Source organism: Garra rufa, chromosome 12 (genome assembly GCF_049309525.1).
Source record: "Garra rufa chromosome 12, GarRuf1.0, whole genome shotgun sequence".
NCBI classification, from domain to species: Eukaryota; Metazoa; Chordata; class Actinopteri; order Cypriniformes; family Cyprinidae; genus Garra; species Garra rufa.
In genome coordinates, this window is record NC_133372.1 from 20099125 (window position 1) to 20124647 (window position 25523).

Consider the following 25523-nt stretch of genomic DNA (forward strand, 5'->3'; position numbering starts at 1 on the left):
CAAAAGTAAGTAATTTTTACAGAATTTCTTAGCAATAAAAGTCCTGCATTCTAGCTCAAAATCAATGCTTTACTGCATGCATTTTTATATGACAAAAATGCATTATTAATTTTATAAATTATTAATAAAAGTCGCATTTGAATTCAGTATCTAACATTATTTGATTCTGTCCTGTTTTATTCATTCATTTATTTACTTTAAATAAAGGCCCTGCACTCCAGCAAGGATTTAGCCAGTGTTCGGGTCATTACTCAAAAAAGATGATTTCTTACAAGTTATTATTTCTCGACTACTTGCTTATTTATCAAACGGGTGCTTTCTCTTCATCCTCTGCAAATGAAGCTATAGTAGGTAGTTTGATAGAAAGACGTTTGAATAAATAATAGTTTGCGACTGACAACGCGATTGACAATGTTGCGATAACAATACTTATAGGCAGCAACTAATCATCATATCTTCCGCTCCATGAAACACGTTAATGCTCAGTAGTACACATTTATGGTTCTTTAATGTAGCCTATTTGCATTGTAATAAAATGCGTTTATTTTCAATGGGCAAATATGCAGCTAAAACAGGTAGCCTAGTGCATTCCAAATTTTTCAACATTAACATTTTAATATAACATAGTCACTACGGCCTTTAGAAATGTTTTTTGGGGAGGTGGGGTAGTGCACAATAGGCCCCTGTGGTGCGGCCTAAGCTTTGGTCCTTAATGGCATTTTTTTTCCCTTACATTACTTTTACTTTTTTACTTTAAGTAGTTTTGAAACCAGTACTTTTATACTTTTACTTGAGTAAAAAGCTTGAGTTGATACTTCAACTTCTACAAAAGTCTTTTTAAATCTTAGTATCTATACTTCTACTTGAGTAATGAATGTGAATACTTTTGACACCACTGTCAGTGATATAAGTATTTGAAATGAACATGATTTCTTAATGTCTAGTGACATGTCAGGGCCATTTTATGATTAACTGACATAAATTTCTTACATACGGTTCCTTTAACACTGTCATCCAAAGCTCAAACACTTGGTTTGATATCTCATGCAATTGCATTCATGCATTTTAAATGTGGCTTGTGTCTAAATACTTATTGAGGTCACAGTACATTTTAATGTGAGGAACGGTGAGTTCCAGAGAACCAGATTCTTGTCAAATGAGCTCAGTCTGGCCAAGACCCTAGACTTGAAATGGATTCATTGGCAGGGCCTAAATGTGTTTGCTCTAGCAGCACAAAAATAGTTTAACCCAGAGCTCAGGGCTCCAGGAAGTTGAGTGTGAAGGGAAAAAATGGGATTGAGCCCTTGTCAGCATCAGCTCCTCTGTTGACCCTCGGGAGGGTACTGCAGCCAAACCGAGCGTAAGATACACGCTCTTCCTGTTGCAGCTTTCCTGCGTGGAGGCTTGCCGGGGAGCCTCTGTTACTCTGTCCCTCACATTTACTCCTCTGAGAAATGATGACATCCTCTCCTGCTCACTTGGAGGGCTGCACGACTGACGGACGTCAGAGCTGTGCGTCTGTTCTGTTGCGCAGCAGGAAACGCAGAGTTGAGCAGCTTAGCATGAAATACTCCAGATACTCGATGGCTCTTCCACAAAGTCTTTACGCAACTATTTAGTGGCATGTTCCAGTAAATGACTGGTGATGTGGTTTTGTTTTGAAGCTTGAATTAAAGGGATAGTTGACCCAAATATAAAATTCTGTCATCATTTACTTACCCTCTGGTCATTCCAGACCATTTTTCCATGCAACACAAAATACTTTGCTCTTTCCATACAATCAAAGTGAATGGGGACAGGAGCTGTTGAGCTCAAAAATGAACATAAAGAGTTTCTTATGTTAAGAAATTAACATAAACTTAGTCCATAGAACACGTATTCTACATCTTCTGAAGTCAGCTTTGCATGACTAAATGTATGGTCACATTTACCACTTTTCTGCAAATTTTCATGGTCAAAATACAGTAATTTGAAAGGAAACCACACAATATAGAATTTTGCATAAAGGCGAAAGACTTACCCCTACAGGTTCCGCAATGGGTTTGAGTTGGTCATGCAGATTTACCGCATTGACCAACAGAATGCTGCTTGGTTCGAAAGTGGCTTCTGTCGTTTGAAAGCTGTGCTTATTACTTCACTACACTAATGACAACAGACAATAAACTGTTTCTGGCTGAAAATTTTCGGCAGAATTTTGATAATGTGACCTTAATGCTGTGTTTATGCCATGTTGTAATTGACCCTTTACTGGGAGTTTGATTGACAGGTGATTTGACCAATCGTAATGTAGAATCTGCCATTTTTGTCTGACAAACAAACCACACAGGAAAGTAGATTAATGTTTATATCGTCATCACAGATCACGTTTAATTTATCTCCACCCCAAAAATCTTTTTTTTACATTTATAACAGCCCAAGCATACCTATACATATAGAATGCTGGAGCAAACAAATTCATAAGGGGAAATATGTAAACAATAAACCAACTCCATAGCAGATTCTAAGTGATCAAGGGGTTAGGACGTTCCAGTTCAGCCCATTCCAAGGGTTCCACCAATAGTGGGCACTCATGCAACCTAATCAATGACGTACATCCGAATAAACGACACGGAGGGAAGTTTGCAAGTGAAGGGCATAAAAAATGGACTGGAATACAGCCATAGAATAAAGCTGCGTGTTTCAAAGCACTTCAGTGGACCTTTAACCTATGTCATGCGACTGATCTTGAAATGGTGAATTTGAATGTTTTCAAATAGCCAGTGAGGATAAGTAAATTCTTTTTTTATTTGAAAACCATTTTTCTTTCATTTTCATTTTCTGTACAATGATTTTAATTTATTGTAGGTTTGCATTTTTTCCATACTTGCATACATGCTAGCATACTTGGCTGGGATTCAAAGATTTTTTTGCTTCCATGTGATAAATGTAAACCTCTCAAGCAGAGTTCACCAGTGCAACATTTTCTCAGCAGGTCAATGAGTATTTAGTTTTGAGGAACTGGACTCCTTATATGTGCTACTGTCACTTCTGGTAATCTTAATGCAATCCTTCTCGTATTTGTAATACTGAAGCACACACGTACTGTAACCACAACTTCCTTATTGTCTGCGTGCAGAGATCACAGAATACAAGGATCCGCTTTGATAGCATAAACCATGAAATGACTTTGAAAAATGAAAGTGTCTGTTGTGCATCGTTGAAGAACAAGCAGGGTCCAGACAGACTGCTCGTCTTTATGTCTGGTATGTGTTATCTGGTTTGTAAAGGTGAGTCAGTGCTTCATAGTGCACGTTCTGTTTGTACGGAGACGGAAGAAAGCCTTTCTACTTTCTTGCCACACACAGAGCCCCTATCAAACCCCACTCCACGATAAAACACCTAAGATCCAAACAAAAGCTGTACTCCGTCGTGATCTGCTTATACAGGCTTTCAGCGAAGGTGAGCATGCATGGTGTCATAAAAGATGACCTCCGCATGATTCACCCGTTGTCTTTTATCTCCTCAAAGATGCACTTATACATGACATTAGGGTGAAGAAAAGGTGTTGAGGCCACCAGCAGCTCTGAAAATGCCAAATGATTTAAAATCTTTGTTTCTTTGTCATTGCACTTAACATGGTGACAGTTAGGATAAAAGTTGCTGATGCCACAAAACAACAAAGAAACTGAGTCAGTTTTAGCATTTGTGTGTTCCTGGATGTTTTTTTGCTGTCCCATTTGGTGATACCATAATCCACCTGTTTCCACCTGGTATTAAGATGTTTTCAGTGATCCGATCATAAGTGGTCAGCATTGACACATTTACACCTGGTCTTACCGTGCCTTTTAAAGCCGTCTTCTCTGAACACGTGTTCGGATTTTGTCTAGACCAGGGGTGCCCAAACTCTTCCTAGTCCTGCAGAGTTTACCTCCAACCCCAATTTGACACACCTGAACCAGCAAATCAAGCTCTTACTAGGCAAGCTAGAAACTTCCAGGCAGTTGTGTTGAGGCAAGTTGGAGCTAAACTCTGCTGGCCCTCCAGGGCTAAGTTTAGGCACCCCGGTACATCCTCCCTTCTTATTTTGTCACTCTCTACATCACTTTTGTGGGGACGCCGAGTTCAGTGAAACTGGAAACGAATGGAAAGGAAATTAAAATGTTAACGCGATTTCAGTTGAAATACATGTGTTTTGGCTATGGCTGCCCCCTAATAGTCAACTAACCGTTAGTCGTCAAGAAGAGGTTTGGTCGACCAAAAAGAAATCCACAGGAACTGGTGAAATGGACAGATCATTAGTAAATCAGTAAATCGGGCAAGACATTCAAACGCTCAATCATTCATTGACCTCCAATATGGCTTATCATCTGAAAGATATATGTAGTAGCATCTTTGCATGGCAGCGCAATCGCATGTTAACCTAGAAAAATGTGCGCTATTGAAGTGTCTGTGTGGAGTGTGGAAGCTGAACAGTAGCGTGCTTCCTGCATGACAGATAAAGCCGGTGCGGTCTCTTGCTCTTAAAATACTCCGTCATTTTTAATCATACAGATAAAAGTAATACATTTTTCAAATCTGTAAAGACTCTACGTTTATATGTGTGCACTCACAATAACAACAAAACATTGCGCTTTTGTAAAATTATGAAAGCAAAAAAGACGCACTTTCTGCCGCCTCTGTGAATGGTCTCTGTGAACTTGAGTGTGAAACTCCATGTACTTGCCTTACAGACATGAAAAATATATCTATAGAGAGTGAAATTTCTACTTTTACATGAACCAATTCAAATGGAAAACATTTTCAGATATGTAATCCGTATCAAACATGCAAACAGGCGCATCACTAGTGCGGAGATGACGAGTCGTTGTCACTGACTTTATCTCTAAACCAATAGCAAAGTTTGAATAAATGGTTTTTGTGCGCTTTCTCAAAATGCTCAGAACACTCAAAAGTTGAGTAGGTGGCATTTTGTGGCTGTTCAAATCTTTCAACCACATGAGTGTCTACATTAAATTTTACACTACATTTTAGACCCTGTTTACAACCTACCATGTTTACTACAAATTATTTCCACTGTTCACTGCTTTAAACAGGAGTGCCCAATCCAGTTTCCTAGACTTAAGCTTCAACTCTAATTAAACACAGCTGAACCACCTAATCAAGGTTTTTAGAATACTAGAAACTTCTTAGCTGCATCTGAAATCACATGCTACATAGTCATATCACTGCATTTGATTTGAAACTTACTTTGCGACTTTTGAAAAAAGTATGTTATAAAAATGTATCTATATAGTATTAATATGGATAGTATCGGACGTTTGCAAGAGTTATGACATTGTTTTAAAATTACAAAGTAAAATAAATATATAGGCTAAATAAAAACATATGCATGAATTAATAGCCTGAAAAACATTTCTTGCTGACTTTAAGTGTCAGGAAAAGGGTGGAGTATCTGCTTTTGGTATAAACTTACTACAAGTGGACTTAAGAGGGAAAAAATGCTACGAAAGGCCAGTTGAGGCCACTTCAATGTGCACACACACACCCTCAACCCATTTAACCAGAATTTCATGCCAGATTGTCTCGTTCAATAGCCAAGGTCTAAAAGCAAACAGACTTCTACTGCAGGTCTGCATTCTCTCCCCCACCCTTCTCTCTTTGTGCCATATACTGGTATATTAATAGAAGCAGATGGTGGGTTTGTTCATTGATGTTGCATCTGGTTGTTCCTGACTGAACTCTCCCTACTGTGCCGCACCATTTCCTCTCCTGCCATACCTCAGAAGGGCCGCCCATCCCAAATGCAAACATCCTTCCTCTCCACTGCATTTGATGACGATTCGCTCTTTTGGCTCTCGTCCTGCCGTGCAGATGTGGTGAGATGCTCATACACTTGAAAGTGAAGCCGGTGTCTCTGAAGTTTCTCACCTGGGCCGTCCACATTGCATTGGGCAGAGTTGTTTGCAGGCCAGCTTAAGGAATGTGTAAGAGATCTGATGCGATTTGTGACTGAGAGATCAAATGCATTTTATCGCCGCACCAGCACTGTCTGGCCTGCTCATATCAGAAACAAAGAATAACTGTGCCAGCAAATGTGAAAAAAACATTTTCAGCTCATGAAAATAGGTGCCTCTATATACAATTTTGCAACACTGTAATTACGTATTTAACTGCACTGCACGTTTCACAGCAGTTTCGAAGTAAAATGTCCAGAGAGTGGCGCTAAAACACACGTTCAATATGTGACCGTGACACGTTTTTATTACGTTGGTACAGACACGTATTGCTGTTTTATTACGCTGCTTGAGGTACGTATTGCGGCTGTTTAGAATTCAAATATATACCGGGAGTTAAAGGCTAAAGGGTAATAATCGTGTTGGAAATATACCCTACACCAAACCCAAGCCTACACCTACCCGATAGTGTTAACAAATGCAAAAGTGATATAAAAACACATTTGTTGATGCAGCCGTGCTATTTTAACTACCTTATGCAGATTTGAGCTGTTTTGTCGAACCGTAGTTTCACAGGGTTCGTACCGGAGCGTTTAGGTTGTGTTCACACTTGTCATGTTTTATTCGATTAAAATAAACTCTGGTGCGATTGCAAATTCTGACTTAAAGTTACTTTTATTCAACCAGCAAGTTTTTTTTTTGACCGGAAATGACACAGGCTTCTCCCAAAAGATAATAAGATGATAAGAAGACCATATGTTTTGAAGTTCCAGTGGCTACAGTGCAAAGTATTATTAAAAAATACAAGACGTTTCGCACTGTGAAAAATCTCAGAGGACGTGGTTGGAAGCCAAAAGTAACACCTGTGCTGGCCAGGAGGATAGTGAGAGAGGTAAAAAAAGAATCCAAGGATCACCACCAAGGCCATCCTGATGAATCTGGCTCTGCTGGTGGCAACATCTCAAGGCAGACAGTCCAACAGACACTGCACACCGCTGGCATCCACGGACGCAGACCGAGGAGGACACCACTTCTCCAGATAAGGCACACAAAAGCTTGCTTGGTCTTTGCAAATGCTCATCTGGACAAAGGAGAATACTTCTGGTTTTCTGTTTTATGGTCAGATGAAACAAAAATTGAATTGTTTGGCCACAATGATGTAGCCTTCATTTGGTGTAAAAAGGAGAAGTCTTCAACCCTAAGAACACCATCCCCACTGTCAAACATGGTGGTGGGAACCTAATGTTTAGGGGGTGTTTTTCAGCCAGTGGACCAGGGAAACTAATCACAGTAAACGGCACCATGAAAAAGGAGCAAAACATCAAAATTCTCAACAACAACATCAGGCAGTCTGCAGAGAAACTTGGCCTTGGGCACCAGTGGACATTTCAGCATGACAACGACCCAAAACACACAGCAAAAGGGGTGAAGAAATTGTTAGCAGACAAAAACATTAACGTTGTGCAGTGGCCCAGCCAGAGTCCTGACTTAAATCCAATTGAGAATCTAAAGCTAAAGATCAGGGTGATGGCAAAGAGACCCTCCAACTTTCTTTAGCTCATAGCTAAAGATGAATGGCCAAAATACCAGTGGAGACATGCAAAAAGCTGGTCAACTATTATAGGAAGCGTTTCATTTCTGTAATAGCCAATAAAGGCTTTTCTATGATTATTGAGAAGGGTATGAATAATTTTGGACATGCCACTTTTTGTTCAAATGTAAATATTAATGTAAAAAAATATTTTTTTTTCACAATAATGCCTCTTGTACACAGTGGCGCCTCCAAGGGGGGGCCGGGGGGGCCACGGCCACCCCTAAAATGACACTGGCCACCCCATTGGCCCCCCCAACCAGCAAGAGTGGAGTTTTTTAGAATAATAATTTTATTTTATAAATTAACACGGACATTGACAAAACACAATATTAGAAATAAATGTAATAAACTTCTATGATGTGTAATGTAGAATACGCTCTCAACCCCTCCACCTCTTGAGTTGCGGCGACTTCTAGCACTCTCACAAGCGCAGCAGCAACGCGAAGCATGCATAAATAGTTCAGTTTTGTATGCAATGACAAAGAGATTATATTATATTTCGTTTCGTTATTACTTTAAGTTAATTTAGAAAAGTGTTTGGAGCATTTGTTTGTTCGTTAAATGTTAGTTTTTGATTTTCAAAACGACCAGCGAGTCGAACATAGCCTATGTTTGATTTAGCCTTCTCAAATAATCACGACTTGTCTGAAATAAAATCTCTGGATATTAAACTGTTCAATCATATTATATATGTTAGTTTAAACATTTGACCTATATAATTGTACGCTGTTAGACCCATATCCAATCGTTTGTGCATGCAGAAAGTGAAAGCTAATTTTGGGCTGACAGGACTTGGAGGTGCAGCGCGATCACTTGCACTGGAAACAATTTAAAATACGGCATAATTTTTGCTCATAAAGGTAAGAGTAATAAATTATTCGGACCTGTAAAGCTGAGGTCTACGTTTATTTGTGTGCACTCACAATATCAACAAAACTTTGTGACTTTATAAAAAAAGAAAACATAGAAGACCACGTTCAGTGGGAGGGGAGGGGTTCGCGATGGGCTCCCCGTCGCCAAGGGCCCCTGTTACTCTGTTCTACTATTACCCCCTGTACGACGCCCTTGCATAGAAGATGAGCTTCTGTCGTCTTGGTCTTGAACAGAAGCTTATTACAATAATGAACCGAAACCGAAAGCAATTAAAAATAAAAATGCAATTCTCTCTAAAGACTTGTCCAATGAGGAAATGGCGTGTCAGGATTGTCAGCTTATTTTTTTTTAAATATTACCTTACAACTTCCCCCGACACATTCATGGTAATTACCTCTGCCTGTGCTTTGTGGCAAGCTTTATTGCGTGCGCATGATCGTGCAACTTTTCAAACTGCGCTGAAGGCAAGCTCGATGCTGCCCGTCGGGCTCGGGCTGCACATGTATTAAGCTTGTGTCTATTTTGATGAATATGCCGATTAAACATCTATGCTTTCTTGTTTATTTTTAATCTAATTTGAAATTAATTTGCACTCCAAATAAAGACAAGGTTATTTGCAGTTAAATTGCAGAGCGACTTTTTCTATTTTGCTCTATAAAGAGTAATACTGAAGTTTTGAAGCCTATAACTTTATATGCTACCAGAAATAATGCCAAAAATTATTTTCTTCAATCAGATTTAGGCATGCATTTTTTTGTATTGTATTGTGCCACCCTAACATTTTTACTGGCCCCTTTCGGCCACCCTATGAAAAAAATCCTGGAGGCGCCACTGCTTGTACATCGTCTTATTATCTTTTGGGAGAAGCCTGTGTCATTTCCGGTCAAAAACACCTTGCTGGTTTAATAAAAGTAACTTTAAGTCCGAATTGGCCAGGGGCATGAATAATTTCGAGCTTGGGCATGCAGTATGTGACATGATTTCACGAAAGGAGCAAGCGGTGTATCCAAAACAAAATGAGCAGAGGGCAAACGTGGAGTAACGAGGAGGTAAAGTGCCTTTTATGAGCAAAAAAATAAAATCATATGTACACTGAACAATGAGCACAGACTGCATTAGGTGTATTCGACTTAAATAGTTCTGTCACAAAATGCGTATCACATGAACGTATGCCTTTAGGTTTGCTGTCAAAAATGCCAGTGTGAACGCTAAGCGGATCAGGACCGAATGTATAATTTTCCTTTTTGGTCTAGAGCAAATGAACCAAACGAACTGAACTAAAAGTGTGAACACATCCTTAATCTCTCAAGTGCAGTGGCGTATTGCGTGAGCTATTGGGCAAACCTATTAAATTAGAAGCTGCAAAATGAAGCTTTATTTGTGACGGCAATGTTTAAAAGTATTAGCGCAGGATGTAAATATTGTTTTAAAATCATAACTAAATATTCCGCTAGTAATTGTGTGAAAATTATGCTTTATTGACCAAAACTGCGTACCTGTAAATTATGCTTTGTGTGAAAAGAAATAAAAGTAGAGTTTTACTGCCTGGAACCTGCAGTGATTCATAAATATAGGTATGTTTTTTTGCAGTTTTGCAGAAAGATATAGAGGCACATACTGTATTTCTAATAAGCCTGGGTATCATTTAGATGTAATTACACAGATTTTTTAATGCAGCTCAGAGGTGGCTTGAATGCATTTACACTTCATTTTCTCTACAGTTGCATAAATACTGCAATAAGATTTTAATTCTGTGTGAATATGACATTTCAAAACTAACACTTCTAGGTAAATGCGATTCCCAAACACTGACAGTGTGAATGTAGCCATAGCCAAAAGGAGCACGCTAAAAAAAAAAAAAAACTGGCAAAGACTATCTGAATTAGACATGGTGGAGGCTGTTGGAGTCTTACTGTCCCAGACGTGTCAGTGATGTAGGTGTGCATTTACTTTTCACCTCTTTTCTTTGTTCCCTCAGTCCGAGACACTCTGGAGACATGGGAGAAACTCGCAGGCTGTGAGTCACATGTCTCAAGTACACACTGTAAATTAAATAACCTCCGCTTAGCGTGTATACCTGACACATCTAAAGCATTCACACAATCTGTCATCTTTTGTCTGTCATGATCAAGTATGTTAATGTTCTCTTATCTATAGAATTACCTTCATAGTCAGCGCTAAAGCCAAATTTACGTGGGTGGGAATCTTTTTTTGTGACTCCCATCTCTCCATTTAAACAAACACGCACGTACACACCTCTGTCAACACTCCTCACCCCCTCTGTCTCTTCCCAAAGCCCTGCGTCACTGTGAGAGAGGCCGTCTCCCTTCTTCCCCACGCTTCATGGCTTCAGCCTGTCTGTCTGATAATATCAGGCTCTCGCAGATTAGCTCCCATGAGGGTGCTGTTAAACTGGTTAACTCTGCCTACCATGTTTTGCTGTCTAGCCGTAAGCTATCTCCCACTTTACAAGCTGGAGTGCGTCGGTTCTCTGATAGCACAGTCTTCATTGTCCTTTTTGTGCACTGTGCGTCCAGGACTCAACAGCCTTATTGTGTTACAGCAGCACAAGGCACAATTTTAGCCACAACCGTCGCTTAGCAATCAGGCCGTGTGAAGCAGAGATAATAGACCTGGCAAAAGAACATTGTGGGACAGGGGAATAAAAAATAGCTTGTTCTTCTTAGAACTTTGTAACCCACGCCGCTGCCCAGTCATTAAGGAGCACAGTGCTCAATTCATGTACATCTTAAGACGTTATGTTCTGAATGCTAAAGACTGAATGTGCATACTTGCTGGATTCTGTCCCAGCGATGGTGGTCCAGTCAGACTTGGGCTGTCACTGTGGTCAAGGACTCTCATGTGAGGTACGACCAGCCGACAAATTCCTGTCTGAGCATTGGAAACGCAGCTGTATATATATTTCTCCTCAAGTCTTGTAAAAAACTGAATATGAATAACGTTAATGTGAATGGAGTACTGTAGTGTACATTCCAACAAATAGTCTTGCGGCGTAGAGCACATAGTAGTACTGAGAAATGCATTTTTTACATTTTTTTCATGCCTAAAGTCAGTGGGGGTAGCTATAAGCTGATAGTCCATTATTAAGAGTATTGCTCATACCAGCACTCTCAGTCTATCTATGTATATTTTTGTGCAATAATCCCATAGTAAACATTATATGAATTAATAATGTAATAGTTATATCAAAATATGGAAATATTTGTATTTGTATGTTTTTATATTACCAAAACTGTTGCAAATAAGGGACCACAAACTGACAGTCCAATATGAATAAAGAGAATAATGGTTTTCTGGAGATGAACAAAAGTCTTACGTTTCAACATACATTTCAACAACATGAGGGTGAATAAATGATGACAGAGTTGTAATTTTTGTATTAACTATCACTTTAATGTTGGATGAGTAAGCAACTTAAGTGCTGACTAAGTCAGTCCGGTATCTTATGAGTTTGTACAGTAAGTCTTACAAATAATTAATTGATAGTCCAACTATTGAACAGAATTGGCTCAAAATAGTAATTTGCTTGTGAATCAGACTACATTTGTCCTGTTGTATGTGTTTTTGTATGACTGCAACATACTGTAGTCATGCGGCATGTTGAGAAGAAGAGAAGGAGAAGAGAGAAGAAGAGATTCTGTTAATTTTTTATTGATTTAGAATTTTTTTATATATATACATTTTGGACTTTTTCTGCATTTATACAGACAAGACAGTGGAGAACAGGAAAGCATTGGGTGGGGAGTGGGATCGGCAAAGGACCACGAGACGGGATTCAAACTCGGGTCCATGTGAACGCAGTTGCGTTGTATGTCGGCGCACTAACCACAAGGGTATCCACTTTATTTTTCTTGTAAGAGCAGGCGCGACCATTTGTAAATTTAATGTCTCACTTCCGGTCTCATCTGTGTCCAGCTATTTTTAGCTATACAAAACAGCTCGTTTTGCTGCTTGATATTGCAAGCTGGTGTGTCTTACCATATTATTTTAATGTATTTATGATGTATTTATGTAATTATGAACTAGGGATGTAACAATATTAAAATCTCACAATACAATAATATCTTGATCTGAAGTCCAAGATATGATATTTATTGCAATTTTTTAATTTTTTATTTTTTTACATTTTTTAAAGTTACATTATTTCATCTAATGCACTTTGAGAGTTTAAAATTAAGAGCTTCACCCATGTTCTTAACTAAGAAAAATCTGAAAAAAAGAATTGTACCTACATTTTAAAGGGAACTCAAAACTCTTTTTATATATATATTTTTTTGCTCTACACTACAGCAGGGAAATTACAATACTTCTTTCCTAATTTCTACATTTGAAAGAGATGTTTTGAATTTGGACTGCAGTAACGTTACCCCTTTAATCCGCTAGCTGACAGCAATTCATACTGCACTTTTAAGAAAACTCCAGCTTCAGTAAAAACAGGCTTACACAAATGCATCTCATTACAAATCTAGTGAAACACTGTAATCATCTGCCACGAAAATAAAGCATAACTGGTGCCTGTTGCGTTTCTAAATGCGCGCTAAACTCAATAAACGAGTTCAGTGTGAACTGAGCTGTTCTGAGGCACGGAAAACACCGGATCATAAGCTGATCGCCTGAACGAAAGTGTGCACTTTGCTTTAAAACATGCAGCGAAAACAGACTTGATAAAGGGATTAAGCCATATTGTGGTTTCGTTTTTAATTTGTGTGACAGATACTGTGCCAAAGCATAATGGCCCAAAACACAACTTTCAAGATCTTTTATGTTGGAATATTTAAAAAATCTAAAAATGTAAAAATCATGAGCTGAAAAATCGGAAGACCTGTATCGTTTCATATCGTCATGTGACCACTATAATATCGAGACTAGGGGTGGGAAAAAAAATCGATATTGCAATATATTGTTGTGCTCTCTGTCGCAATAAATAATCGATACACTAACGGCCAATATCGATATTTTATTACAACACAAATGATTAATTTACCCGTCGTCAGTGTCACTGTCACTACCCAATATCTACCATTCTGTTTGCGGGGGGCGCTGTTCGAGTAAATAGGGGTAAAGTGGCGGAAGCAGCGGCCAGTGAAGAACACAAGTTATCTTACAACATCAGAGAAGAAGCGCAGAAAAAAAGAGAAGTGAGAAGAATGGCGGAAGATAACGAAAAACAAATCAAAGACGCACCTGCTAGTTGAGCATGCTGATCAGTTACGCCTGTTTCACACATACTCCGTCTGCAGTGCGTATGCGTTGAGTATTTTTTTCCGCACCCATGTTAACGGATTAGAGCGTTCACACTGCACGCGGTTGCTGTGCAAGTGCATTGAATAATACGTTGTTTATTATACGTTGAGTTTAAACGTGAATATATCTAGAATTGTATTAGTGTACTGTGATAAAAGAGTATCACAATGCTGAAAAAGCACGTTTGTATTTGAAATCAAAATAACGGATAAATGGTGTGTTTGTGCTAAACAGCCGCGGATCAGGAACGGACTGCAAACGTGTCCTGTGTGAAAGCAAAACGAGTCCGTGCTGCTTCTGCATCGCATACGTAACGCACACGGACTGCATACACACTGCAGACGGAGTGTGTGTGAAACAGGCATTAGTGTTCCTCAAGAAGAATATGCATTGATGAGACCACTGTCCAGGTTAACATAAAGCACTTTACAGTAACTTACTACTGACGTTTCAGTATCATGGTTTACACATGTTAGTTAATGTTCATGTTGTTTTTTAATGTTCAGGCACTTTTATCTGTCTAGCTGTACAGTGTTTACATTTAAGACCAGGAGGCAGTGAGTTATTATGCAAATGCATATTTCTTTGCACAGTGTTGGAAATGTTGGCATTAATAAATGCATAAGATTTCCTTATTATGGGTATTTTTTTCTTTTTCAGTCACATATATCATGATATATCGTTGATGAAATTTCTTCCAATATATTGAATATCGTGGGCCACATATCGCCACAGAATTGAATCGTGAGTTACCTGTATCGTCCCACCCCTAATCGAGACAGTTTTGCTATCGCGATACCACAATGTTGATAATACCATTATATCCCTATAATGAACACAATGGTTTGTAGTGCAAACAGTTTTATAATTTACTGCACTTTGTTTTTCTTCCCGTTATTTCCCTACGGCGTTTTATGAACATTCACACACATTACCAGTAAAACAGCTTACTTCCGACAGTGAAAAATAGGATTGATTGGCGGCGACATGATTTTAAATTTTATAAACAGTTAAATTAATTGAGGGATCCAAGCATTTTTAAGACTTTAGGTGTTTTTGCTGCAGTTTTTTTTTTTTTTGCATAAGCCAATCAGCAACCACTCGGCACACCCTTGCAACCACCTAGCAAAGCCCTAGCAATCACCCATGTTACTAACAACCTATCAACCCTTACTAACCATGCAGACCACCCTAGCTTTGCAGTGCCACATTTGAAAATGTAAAGATTTAACTAATAATTTGTAAAACAGATTTGAAAGTCATTTCCCACTCTATGTGTCACCGCTGTGGTGGTCTCAGTATGCCAGTGCTCTGTTATTCCTGGAGTGCTACATCAGAGGCTGGGCTGCTGGCTGGAGCCGCCTGGTCCTGGCTGAGATCCAGCAGTCAACGGCAGTGCCAGAGCCAGAGTGGGAGGGAGGCGCGGGCCCCGTCTGCAGAGGTGTGGGTGGCCCAGTGGGCAGCTCAGTCAGCAGCAGTATTGCTTTGTGCCCCAAGGTGGTCTTTACTCTGCCTTTTGGTGGTCTTACTTAGTCTCCTGTTCTTGGTGTTTGTTAGTGATTCAGCTCGAGTCACACACTTCAAAGCTGGTTACAGTCCCTTCATTTTCTCTCCTTCCACTCGCCCTCTCTCACACTGTTTCTACACGTTTGCAAGACATGCAAACTTCCAACCCAACACATTCTCACTTCTAACTCGTCACATTTTGATGCTTGGTCAGGACCCCTTGGCGTCACTTTTGGATGTGCAGGGTCTTCCATTGCTTCTAGTTGTTTGCATAATGCATTGCATTTAATGGTTTGCATGCATTTGCAAAAAATAGAAATCATTTTATATAAATTTATACTTTCATATATATTTTGGAGCACCTAACCCCACCCCTACCCTAAACCTATGCACTTCTGAACAATATAAAACACACAACAAGCAAATACAAGTACAGTGACAGGCATTTATTGCAAAACCTGACCATAAAAAGCAGTATAAAAGTATTACAAACAAGTCGCGTTGTATTTGAAGTCTTCCGATATCTGTATGCGAAGAACAGAGTAAATCATAAGGTTTTAATCGCTAAAAAAATGATCTCGCTCCCGCACATATCACATTCAAAAAGATACTCCCGAACTTGTTTATCATGATGCAGTCGGTCACGAGACACACAAAAGCCAATGGCATTTAACAACCAAAGCCGAGACACACAAAAGCCAATGGCATTTCACAACCAAAGCCAACGCAACGCTGCTTCTGGCGGCAGTTTTTACCAAGCGGCAACCTCCCGCTCTCTCTGTTGAAACCAATACGGAAGTGACTTAAACTTCAATTCATCCAGTGGCCACTAGAGACAGGGAGTCAATCCCATAGACTCCCCATGTTAAAATGCCCAACTTTACAGCAGAAAAAAAATATGTTTAAAGCCTGGTACAAAAAGTTTTTGGTCTATGGTCTAAGCCTTAAAGTTCTGCATAATTAAGGGCGTGGTCACTTGAGTGACAGGTGTATTGCAGCTGCTGTCACCACTGTCACGCTAGGCGGGCGTGGTTTCAGCAACCAGCTCCACCCACGTCCCGCCTCTTTGCCCAATTTAGATTATTCGGGAGTGACACGTGATGACGCAATTCCAAGATGGCGACGGCCTACTCCCGCCCACTACGAGCTACAAAAACGCTCTTCAGTAATCTACGGGTGACGTCTTGAACACTTGTGCACTGACTGTACACAGGGTGAGCTTTACGGCGGATAGAGATGGCGATCGCATCTGTTCCTCCCAGAAATCAATAGTGGTCAGCGCCGATGGCCTTGTGGCTCGAGGACTTTTCCCGATCCCGCCCCCCATCTCTCTCCCACTACGTTTCCTGTCAATTCTGATCTGTCCTATCATAATAAAGGCAAAAACGCCAAAAATAAATCTTTAAAAATAAAAATAAAAAAAGAAATCAATAGTTTTGGTTTAGAAGACTTGTAATATTAATACTTTTAAAATAAATTGTGACTGTAGTTGTATCTGCCTGTTATATCATTTTATATAGTGTTGTATATTGACAAATGGTTAGGTTGAGGGGCTGGGGTTGGGTTACATGCTCATAAATGTGTAAATGGTGTAATGTAAAAATATTTGTTTTGACTGGTTAAATTGAAAAAAGCACACCCCAATATAAATGCAATAATGGCAAAATTATTACCCAATATGTAATTTAATCATGACGATAAAATTCCCAGTGCCTTTCGCGTTAGCATATTGATGCCAAAGGTTTCTTATTTAAACCAATAGAGGACCCTGCACGTCAAAAAATGGTGCTAATGGGGTACCCTGTGCTGTGCATCAAAAAGTGATGCCAAGTGGTCCTGAACAAGCGTCACTATGTTACAAGTTAGAAGTGAGAATGTGTTGTCCAACCAACTCCTCCTGACCTCCACATCCATCCTTAGATGAACACCAGCTATTGAATGCAACACTCTTTCAGTTTTTTTGTCTTTCTCTCACCCTCAAAATGGCTGTTAATGCATCTGTTTAGACTGAAACAAACATTAGATTACCACGCACACACACACATTTTGATAAAACCAAAAAATCCAGGTTTGCTTTGGTGTGTAGGGCAGCACAAATTGGTGAATGTTGTCCCTAAAGGAAAAGTTCACCCAAAAATGAAAATTCTGTCATTAATTACTCACCCTTATGTCATTCCAAACCCATAGGACCTTCGTTCTGCCTATGCAGGCTCAAAAAGCTCTCGGATTTCATCAAAAATATCTTTTTTTGCAAAGATGAGGGTTTGAAACGACGTGAGTAATTAATGACATCATTTTCATTGCTGGGTGAACTATCCCTTTAAGGCTGGCCAACCAATGAGATTTGCACTTTTGGTTACATGTTAGTGTATTTAGTGTTTTTTGATAAACACCTTAGTGAAAAATCTGACCAGTTGTTTTGAAAACATATAAATACTGTGGAACTTAAAAACATAAAATTGCAGTGAATTTGTGTTTTCATTCCACTACCGTTTTTTTTTTTTTTGCATATGAAAATCCGTATTTTCATGCCAAACATTTGTTAGTGTGACCAGGCCTTCACTCTTGAACCGTCACAGTTGTTTTTGGGGGCAGGGTCACAGCGAGGGCAGAGGTGAGAGAGATGTAATAAAAGACTGAATTCTGCGGCGTCAGCCTGAGCTTTTAGAGTGTGCTTGACTGTTGGGTCTCTCTCTCTAAAGCTGTAATTACAGTCGAGACGTCCATATGAGCCGTCCGGCACAGTTCAGTGCACCTCGAGTGTCCTCTCTCCTCAGCGGCCAGCTGTACTGGCCGGCATCCTGTGTCCACTCTGCATTTAAGCCAGCGGTTAACCTGCTGGATGATTCGAAGTCAGTGTTGCGTAAACAGCAGAGGACATATGCTAAGAGCTTTTTAGTGGCGAAAACGTCACACACCGACTTCCCAGCACAGAAAGGACAAATTCTAGAGCAAATGAAGGGTTTTATCAGGACGAACGTGAGAGGGATGAATGAGATCCTGTGGGTCCGGATATGCAGTTATTAGCGAACCCTTTCTCCTCTGAGTCCAGGCTCACAGACGCCCCCTCTTCCTGTTCCTTTGCTATTTATACATTCATACACATCTTTAATCATTTATACTGCAGGGAGAGGAGGGAGTGGGTTAATAAAACGGATGTGGGCTCTTGGAAGGCTCTCTGGGTGATGATTTTGGCGGTTAATCATATTGTCATCTTGACTCTGTATCTACACGTGAACCTCTGCTTTGCTGGTGGAGTTGATGAGGACAGCAGTCGACCTGAGGGGTCAGAGGTCACGCGTGAGCGAGTAGTAAGCCGGGGTTGATTGGCACTTCTTTTGAGCCGTATCTGTCTGCGTCAGAGTTCTGCTGCATCTGCAGAAAAATTGACTCGTTGTCCCTCAGTAGCCACTCTGAGCGAATGAACCATTACCTCACAGGAACACTGTGCCCTTTTCACAGAGCTGCATTCTTACTCAACCTTGACTGAGATCAACTGAACACAGTCTGTCCTTGGACAAATGACATTGTCTTTGTGTTTGCTAAACTCAGACTGGTACCATTTGAGATTAAATCAGACTCTTTCATGACATTATAAAAGTGAGAAGAATTATTGTTTTAATCCGAATAAAATGAACAAGTTGACAGAGTGCCTTTTGCAGTTTTGACCAGGGTTATTATCATTACCTAAAACTAAAATCAGTTTAGTTACTTGAAATAGAATAATTGTATACTTGTATACCGAAATAAAATAAAATAAAAATTAAATGTATTTTATTTCATCTATTTGCCAAGATATTTCTTATTTTCTTTGTTTAACTTGATGTACTAAAACAAAAAACTGAAATATAAATTAATAAGTACAACAGTGTTTTAGTTCCATGTTAAAAAATAAACATGATTAAAATACCTAAGATTAAGATTAAGATATAAGATTAAAGTCATAATATTTTGAGAATTAAGTGAAAATTCTGAGAATAATAAAGTCAAAATATTTTGAGAAAAAAGTCAAAATTATGAGAATAAAATAAAAATATTTTGAAAATAAAGTCAAAATGACGAGAATAAGGTCAAAATATTTTGAGAATAAAGTCAAAATTACAAAAATAAAGTCAATATTTTGAGAATAAAGTCAAGATTACAAGAATAAAGTCAAAATATTTTAAAATAAAGTCAAAATTACGAGAATAAAGTCAGCAATATGAGAATAATGTCGAAATATGTTGAGAAAAAAAAGCCTAAATAAATTTGTAGCAATACGTGAATAAAGTCTAAATATTTTGAGAATAAAGTAAAAATTCTGAGAATAAAGTCAAAATTTTGAGAATAAAATCAAATTTGTGAGAATTAAGTCAAAATATTTTGAGAAAAAAAGTAAAAAAAATTATGAGAATAAAATCAAAATATTTTGAGAATAAAGACAAAATATTGAGAATAAAGTCAAAATATTTTGATAATAAAGTCAAAATTACAAAAATAAAGTCATAGCAATACGAGAATAAAGACAAAATAATGAGAATAAAGTCAAAATATTTTGATAATAAAGGCAAAATTACAAAAACAAAGTCATAGCAATTCAAGAATAAAGTCGAAATATGTTATGAAAAAAAGCCTAAATAAATTTGTAGCAATATGTGAATAAAGTCGAAATATTTTGAGAATAAAGTCAAAATTTTGAGAATAAAGTCGCAGCAATACATGAATAAAGACAAAATATTTTGAGAATAAAGTCAAAATTATGAATTTATGTCAAAATATTTTGAGAAAAAAAGTCCAAATTATGAGATTAATATTGCACATACAAATATAATAAAATATTTCAACTTCATTTTTGAGTTCATTCTCAAAATATTTTGACTTTATTCACATAATTTTGAATAAATTATTCAAAGAATTTTTTTTCTTCCTCAAAATTTTACGACTTTAATCTTTTTTTAATTTAATTTAATTTTTTAATTTTTATTGTTTACGTGGCACTAAAACACCATTGTAAAAAACTACATTTAAAATTAGAAAAACACAACAAAATTGCTAAAACTTTAATTAAAATTAAAAAAATATATAGTAATAATTAATTCAATACCTATTGAATGGCCTGTTTAATACAAAATAATTAAACAGTTAATTAAATAAATACCCACTAGTTAAAAAACTAAATAAAATCACAATACTAATCACAGTTATTAGTGTTGTGTATTTAATTCTTCAGTTTTGATTCTTTCAGTTGCATATTTTGTTGTACAACTCGACAGAGATGCATACAAAATGTATTCAATTATAACTGCATGTAAATACATGCATTGTTAATCAATTTTGAAATTTTGCGCCTTTAAACAAAAGACATGGATGCCAACAGTTTAACCTGTGTTGATTTGATAAATTCTTGATTAAACTGAAATTAGCATCCTGTGATGCTTTATTGTCCGGAAGGTAAACTGCTGTCGTCAGAGGCGTCATGTTTTGTCTATGCTTGTAAAGCTGCAGCTAAGCACAAGTGTTCTCTGAACCGTAATGTATGGATGGCCCCTTGACCTCTTGACTTGTGGGAGAAACTACGGCCTCTGTCTCACACTAATTATGTCACTGCATTAACAACTAGTTGTTATCCAAACCTCTTAACCCCTTCTGAGTATGTCTGGTGTGCGGCCAGATAAGGTCACCCCCCGACTTGGACCTCCTTGTAGAGATACCAGCCCTGTGCCAATGGAACAGGAGACAGCCATACACTCTTCCTCTGAATTCATGATAAAGCTATGTCTGGGCTTCCCAGGAAGTAGGATATAACGGTTTGTTGTGTTAGAGATTATGCGGCTGACCATGTAGCAATATGGAAGCCACTCTGTTAAACATTTCCCATGTTGTTGAAACCAACACTTACACCTTGTCTATATCAAAAAACAACCAGCGAAACAAAATCTCTTCAATGATAATCAAGCATCTGTTGTGTTGCTAAAAGACCTGTCACTGTCTGTTGTTTGATTAATATCAAAGTCAATTATATTGACAGTAAAAAGAGAAAACAATACACTGCTCTTCTTGTTACTATGTTCTTTATTACTGACCTGGATAATGACTTTTTTTGGTAGAGCTGCCTTTGAAGAGGTTTCATTAATTATTAAAGGGATAGTTCACACAAAAATGAAAATGCCCCATGATTTACTCACCTTCAAGCCTTCGTAGAAGTATATGGCTGTCTTCTTTCAGACGAATACAATTTATGAGTCTTCCAGGCTTTATAATGGCAGTGAATGGCTGTTGAGATTTTGAAGTCCAATAAAGTGCATCCATCCATCATAAAAAGTGTTCCACAGAGCTCTATGGGGTTAATACAGGCCTTCTGAAGCAAAGTGTTTGTCGATATCAAAATCCTCCGACATTTTTACAAATCCTCGTTTTGTACTTCTACTGTAATTCGTGACTGGCATTTTGTTTTGCTCTCTCCACTGCAGTTCCGCGTTCGTCACTTTAGCGTTTATCATCATGTTCGCATACGTCCTACTTCATCTGCTGAAAAGCCACTCTCTCATGAATGTGCATACGACAGTTAGCAGAGGCTAGAGATTATGGTTTCTAAAGATTTAAATATGAATATTTTTCCTACAAAAAATGCATTGATTCGCTTTAGAAGGCCTTTAGTAACCCCCTGGAGCCGTATGGACTGTGGAGTACTTTTTATGATGGATGGACGCACTTTATTAGGTTTCTTAATCTCAACAGCCATTTACTGCCATTAAAAAGCTTGGAAGAGCCAGGAAATTGCATTTGTCTGAAAGAAGAAAGTCATATTCACTTAGGATGGCTTGAGGGTGAGCAACTCATGGGGTGATTTTCATTTTTGCAACTTTTGCAACACTGACAGTTACTTAACAAAACTGAATCAACATTGAACTCATCCAATCTGAATAATGATAGAGCTACTTTATAGCTGGATAGAATTTGTTTTGTAATTTATGAACTTTGTAACATCAACACTGTCAGTGAACTGAACCGAATCAACACTAAAATGACTTGACCTCAGTTGTCTTCAGTAGAGCTTTTATAGTTGGCACTTGAAATTGTACACCACTGCTATTTCCTGTTCATTTCTGTGAAACAATCTGAATTGTATAATCCGCTATATAAATAAATGTGACTCGAGTACTCTTGACTGTTTTCTTGAATATTTACAATTAAAAATTACCTAAATTAAAACAGCAAGTCTACAAACCATTGTTTTAATTTAAGTATGTATCTGTATTTATTTATGTTAATATTTATTTAGATTTATTACTTTATTAATAATGTTATAATTTATGTACGTTTTTTTTTTTCAATCTAGTACATTTCTGGTAAAAAAAAAAAAACAACAACTTACATTTCTATACTTCCCCAGATCTCCAAAATCCTGAAAAACATTTTACAGAAAGACAATTTAATTGAAACGTACAACCCTCTAGTTGATAGTCAGTATGGATTTCGGACAAACAGATCAGCAAAATTACAAATGGCATAGACAAGAAGAAACTTGTAGTGGGAATTTTCATAGATTTAAAGAAAGCATTTGACACCATAAATCATGATATTTTATTACACAAATTAGAGAGGTATGGTATTAGAGGGGTTGGATTGGACTGGATGAGTAGTTATATAAGAAACAGGCAACAATTTGTAGAAATTGCTGAACATAAATCTACATACGTCAACATAACTTGTGGTGTACCACAGGGATTGGTCTTAGGTCCAAAACTATTTGTAATCTATATCAATGACATGTATCAGATATACTCAATTTTTTTTTATTTGCTTATTTGCTGTTCCGGAGATGATTTACAGCAGCTCTTGGAGGTGATAACGACAGAATTTAATAAACTGAAACAGTGGTTTGTAAACAAATTGACATTAAATATACAAACACTTTGTGAATATAGGTGATTGTCAGTGTGGGTTGCTGTGCTGTTTCACTAATTTTGGTATCTACTATTAGTATTTTAGTATTTCAATATCGACCTTTCAGGTATCAACGTTGCTTTAGAAAGTTAGAAGGCTAACCGTCCACTGTTTATCTCCTGGCCAGTGATAGACCACCCATTTACACCCACCATTTCCTTTTTTACACCACGTGCATTGCACAACTCCTTCTGCTTGAGCGGCTGCACTGCTGACTCTGTCTCTCTGCACTTGTGCACATGTGTTCATTGTGTAAGATGAGTTGGCAGAGTAACCAGTGACGATGGTTTACGCAAAGAGTGCTCTGCAGGAACAGTGAGTAGCTGCAGAGACCGAACTGCTGGCAGCAAGTGATCTGTTCAAACACACTCAGCTTGATTCAGTTCTCCCTCCTGCAGTCATAAAGCAGACCTAGTGAAAAGCCCCTCGCTGGGGGCCTGACGCACTAAACACCCCCAACCTCTGCAGGGGTCAAAGGGGCCCTGTGTACCTCCTCAGAGAGCTTTTGCTGTCTCACCATGTGTGTTAACATGTACACACAGACCAATTTCCTGTTTTGCATGCTTTGTAAGAGAATTCTGTTGTATGTAGTTCATGAATCATATGAAGCAAAGTACAGTTTAATAGCAAATTTTAATTTGTTTTCATTCCAGGTCTGTGAAGATAATCGAAGATGTCGTCTAAGATGCAAAGCTCTAATAATATAGCCCAGGCCAGAAGAACTGTGCAACAGCTACGGATAGAAGCTAACATAGAGAGAATAAAGGTAAACGTAATTCATTTCACCTACTGTCACATACCATTTTTATACTGTAAAATACTATGTTACACATTTGGAAACACTCGATTGAATGCTTATTCTCAGGATCCTAAAGACGACTTGAAAGGGTTAATAAAATGTGGCTTTGCATGAATATCTTTACAAAACTTACATTTGTATTAAATATTTAAAAATAGATGGAAGCCGTTTGTGAAGGAAATATAGCCAAGATATGTCTAGGGTTCTTAGAAACTCCTTCACAAATGTTTAAATAGCATTCAAACTGGCACTTTATGAATTTGTTTGAGAAAATGAGTATGCAGAGCAGTAAATCTGGAAAATGGATGCCTTTCAGAAACGAAATTATATGATATTTATCTTTTTTTTTTTTCTTTTTTTTTTTTTTTTTGCTCTACATAAATTCTTGTACTTTCATTTGCATTAGTTTTTGGGCTGTCATATTATTTTAGTGCATTTTATTTTTGTTTTTTTCTAAAAAAAATTTATATCCCCAGAAAACACCCAAATGCCCCCTTTTTTTAGCTAGGATGCTAAGAGAGCATCCCTACCCACCTTGAAGTGCCATATGAATGTCTGTAGTCAGCACAACTACAGTTGCCACTACACTCTTAAAAATAAGGGTGCTTTGAAAGGTTCTTCACAGTGATGCCATAGAAGAACAAATTCAATCACAAAGAACCATTTTAAAGAACCATCTCTTTTTTTACCTTTTTATAATCTGAAGAACCTTCTTTTGCCACACAGAAACTTTTGTAAAACAGAAAGGTTCTTTAGATGTTAAAGGTTCTTTTTGGAACCATTTTTAAAAGGTTCTTCTATGGCATCGTGAAGCACCTTTTTTTTAAGAGTGTACAGGCAAAAAAAATTTTTTTGGCTTTTGAATGAATATGTTATCCTCAAGGTTATCTGTAAGATGGTGTGCTCCAAAACAATGACAAAATTTGCATTTAGAAGATATATACATTCAAAACTATGGATCAGCGATTTTGAAGAAATCAGCCTGCACTTCAGCTTCTCATCAAACGTTCTGTCCAATTAAATGCTCTCTAGAATCTGACGCGTCCCACCCTCTGCACCAGGGGTGCTCAATCCTGTTCCTGGAGATCTACCACCCTACAAAGTTCAGCTCCAACCCTCATTAAACACACCTGAACTAGCTAATTAATCTCATAGGCAGCACTTGATAATTACAGACAGCTGTGTTGGAGCAGGGAGCTAAAATCTGCAGGTAGGTAGATCTCCAGGAACAGGATTGAGCACCCCTGCTCTACACTATAAATAGCTACTTAAAAAAGGTTGCGGGACTAGATAGATATGTCCCGCCCTGTCTTCCTGTTTCAGTTGAAATTACAACAACACATTGAATAACACTTTGTGTTTCAAAGTCCTTCAGTGGACCTTTAAGTCTTTAATACAATGTTGTCGTGTAAATGTACCCTTAGAATTTTCATCTTGACACTAAATCTTGAAGGAGACCTATTATGTCCTTTTTTACAATATGTAATATAAGTCTTGGGTGTCCCCCGAATGTGTCTGTGAAGTTTCAGCTAAAAATACCCCACAGATCATTTATTGTATTATTTTGAAAATGCCTGGGAAGCAGAAACACACTGTTTTCTTTTTTTAAATGCAAATGAGCTGCTGC

General features: G+C 37.9%; 1 protein-coding gene across 1 annotated transcript in view; it reads left to right on the forward strand.

Moving 5' to 3' along the window:
- Nucleotides 1-25523, forward strand: part of gng12b (guanine nucleotide binding protein (G protein), gamma 12b) — a 90850-nt gene that overhangs the window by 59880 nt on the left and 5447 nt on the right. The window contains exon 2 of the mRNA XM_073851418.1: nt 23751-23863. Coding sequence (XP_073707519.1) covers nt 23771-23863 — 93 coding nt within the window. The 5' untranslated portion in view covers nt 23751-23770. The remainder of the gene's footprint in view (nt 1-23750; nt 23864-25523) is intronic.